Source organism: Eimeria mitis, genomic scaffold (assembly GCF_000499745.2).
Source record: "Eimeria mitis Houghton genomic scaffold, Emh_scaff5466, whole genome shotgun sequence".
In the NCBI taxonomy this organism is placed as follows: Eukaryota; Apicomplexa; class Conoidasida; order Eucoccidiorida; family Eimeriidae; genus Eimeria; species Eimeria mitis.
Window position 1 is genome coordinate 1 of NW_013573736.1, and position 3,024 is coordinate 3,024.

Sequence of the window (3,024 nt, forward strand, 5' to 3'; positions counted from 1 at the left end):
ATATATATATATATATATATATATATATATATATATATATATATATGGGTGCCTTGCGGGACTGCGGGATATTGGCCAGGGAATGGGTGGGCACGTGGTATGTAGACGAACAGGTCAACGGCAGAGCAAGCGTGCAGGAGTTGCAGAGAGTGCGTTAGGGTTGTTTGACGGGTTTTGGCGGGTGGGTTTGTGGCGCCCACAGAGCTTGTGCTACAGATATTTCGGTTTGTCCTGTGTGCGTAAGGAAGAGGACTGTAGGGAGCGAGGTTGTTGTCTGTGCAGGAAGTTCGTCAAGCGCTTGCTATGTAGACAGCAGAGCTGGATGGCTGCGTGCTTACGGTCTCTAAGGGGGGGACGTGGTGGGTGTGGGTAGCGCACAGAGAAGACGGCTTGGGGGTAGACCGGTTGGCAGCGTTTGACGTTAAATGTGTGGGATGGGGTCAGTGGAGAGGCATGGGGAATGCAGGAAGATCGTAGGTATGCAGGCGGTGCCGGGCTGCGGTATAGCAGCCAAACAATGCGCATGCATGTAATATGGAGACGAACAGGACGAGGGCAGAGCAGCCGTGCAGGAGTTGCAGATAGTGCGTTAGGGTGGTTTGGCAGGTTGTGGCGGTCGGGTTTGTGGCGCCTACGGAGCTTGTGACTTAGAGATTTCGGGTTGTATTGCGTGCGTAAGGAAAATGTAGAGAACGAGGTTGTTGTATGTGCAGGAAGTTCGTCAAGCGCTTGCTTAGCAGACAGCTGAGCTGGAGGGGTGCGTGCTGACGGGGGAGATGGGGTGGTGGGGGGTAGTATGCAGAGGATGGTTGGGCGTGGACTGGTTGGCGGCGTGTGACGTTGATTTGTCTGGGATGGGGTAAGGGGAGAGGTGTGTGCAAGACGGGATTCTCGCAGTTCTGCGGGCGGTGCCGCGCTGTACGATATTCGCCAGGAATTGCATGTGCGCGTGATATGTAGGCGAACAGGGCGAAGGCAGGGCAGGCGTGCAGGAGTTGCAGAGAGTGCGTTAGGGTGGTTCGGCGGGTCGGGCCGGCTGGGTCTGAGGTGCCGAGGGAACTTGTGGCATAGCGGTTTCGCTTTGTCCTGTGTTCGTAAGGAAGAGGAAGGTAGGGAGAGCGGTTGTTCGCTGTGCAGGAAGTTCGTCAAGCGCGTGCCAAGTAGACAGCTGAGCTGGAAGGATGCTTGCAGACGGGTGGTATGGAGAGCATGCGGTGGTGGCGTGTAGCGTGCAGAGAAGAAGGTCTGGGGCGTAGGCTGGTTGGAGGCATTTGACGTTGATTTGTGTGGGGTGGGGACAGGGGAGAGACGTGTACAAGACAGGAACCTTGCAGGTATGCAGGCGGCGCCGTAGTGAGGCATAGAGGCCACTTAATGTGTGTGCACGCGATATGTAGACGAACAGGGCGAGGGCAGAGCAGGAGTGCAGGAATTGCAGAGAGTGCGTTAGGGTGGTTCGACGGGTTGTTGCGGTTGGGATCGTGGCGCCTACGGAGCTTGTGGTTCAGATGTTTCGTCTTGTCCTGGGTGCGTTGACGAGGACGAAGGTAGGGAGCGAGGTTGTCTGTGCAGGAAGTTCGTTAAGCGCGTGCTAAGTAGACAGCTGAGCTGGAGGGATGCATGCTGCCGGGTGGTATGGAGAGGATGTGGTGGTGGCGTGTAGTATGCAGAGAAGGGGGTTTGGGGGTAGGCTGGTTGGCGACGATCGGCGTTGAGTTGTGCGGACTGGGGTCAGGGAAGAGGCACCTGCAGGACAGGAAGCTCGTAGGTATGTAGGCGACGCCAGACTGCGGTATAGCGGCCAGGCAATGCGTATGCATGTGATATGTAGGCGAACCGGCGGAGGGCAGAGCAGGCATGCAGGAGTTGCAGAGAGTGCGTTAGGGTGATTCGGCGGGTTCTTGCGGTTGGGATTGTGGGGCCTACAGAGCTTGTGGTATAGATATCTCGGTTTGTCCTGTGTGGGTAAGGCGGAGGACGGGGGGTAGCGAGGTTGTTGCCTATGCAGGAAGTTCGTCAAGCGCTTGCTATGTAGACAGCTGAGCTGCAGGGAAGCTTGCTGTGGGGCCGTATGCGGTGTGCGCTGATGATGGGTAGTGTGAAGGGGGTTTGGGGGTAGACTGGTTGGAGGCGTTTCACGCTGATTTGTCTGGGATGGGGTGTGGAGAGGCATGCGGAATGCAGTAAGCTCGTAGTTATGCGGGTGGTGCCGGGTTGCGGTATAGCGGCCAGGCAATGCGTATGCACGTATTATGGAGACGAACAGGACGAGGACAGAGCAGGCGTGGAGGAGTTGCAGAGAGTGCGTTAGGGTTGGTTGACGGCTTGCGGCGGTTGGGTTTGCGGCGCCTACGGAGCTTATGATTTAGAGATTTCGATGTGTCCTGTGTGTGTAAGGCGAAGGACGGGGGGCCGCGAGGTTGTTGGCTGTGCAGGAAGTTCGTCATGCGCTTGCTATGTCTAGACAGCTGAGCTATAGGGGTAGCTGCTGACGGGCTGTAGGAGGGGGCGTGGTGGGTGTGGGTAGTGCACAGAGAAGACGGTTGGCGGGTAGAATATTTTGCTGCGTTTGAGGTTGATTTGCGTGGGATGGGGTTGGTAGAGAGGTATGTGGAAGACCGTAGGCTCGTAGGTATGGGGGCGGTGCCGGACTGCGGTATAGCGCCCAGGCAATGGGTATGCATGCATCATGGAGACGAAGAGGACGAGGACAGAGCAGGCATGGAGGAGTTGCAGAGAGTGCGTTAGGGTTGGTTGGCGGGTTGTGGCGGTTGGGATTGTGGGGCCTACGGAGCTTGTGGTTTAGATATTTGGATTTGTCCTGTGTGCGTAGGGCGGAGGACGGGGGAAAGCGAGGCTGGTGGCTGTGCAGGAAGTTCGTCAAGCGCTTGCTGTGTATAGAGAGCTGAGCTGTAGGGGTGGGTGCTGACAGGCTGTATGAGGGGACGTGTTGAGTGTGGGTAGTGCACAGAGAAGACGGTTGGGGGGTAGAATATTTTGCTGCGTTTGACGTTGATTTGCGTG

At 56.7% G+C, this 3,024-nt stretch overlaps 1 protein-coding gene across 1 annotated transcript in view; it reads left to right on the top strand.

Annotated features, from left to right (window-relative positions):
- Positions 1 to 425: 425 nt before the first annotated feature.
- Positions 426 to 3,024, top strand: part of EMH_0082220 (uncharacterized protein) — a gene marked incomplete at both ends in the record, with an annotated part of 3,027 nt that continues 428 nt past the window's right edge. The window contains 9 exons of the mRNA XM_013500494.1: positions 426 to 477; positions 607 to 674; positions 741 to 859; positions 1,138 to 1,198; positions 1,398 to 1,527; positions 1,664 to 1,768; positions 2,226 to 2,302; positions 2,503 to 2,739; positions 2,834 to 2,912. Coding sequence (XP_013355948.1) covers positions 426 to 477; positions 607 to 674; positions 741 to 859; positions 1,138 to 1,198; positions 1,398 to 1,527; positions 1,664 to 1,768; positions 2,226 to 2,302; positions 2,503 to 2,739; positions 2,834 to 2,912 — 928 coding nt within the window. The remainder of the gene's footprint in view (positions 478 to 606; positions 675 to 740; positions 860 to 1,137; positions 1,199 to 1,397; positions 1,528 to 1,663; positions 1,769 to 2,225; positions 2,303 to 2,502; positions 2,740 to 2,833; positions 2,913 to 3,024) is intronic.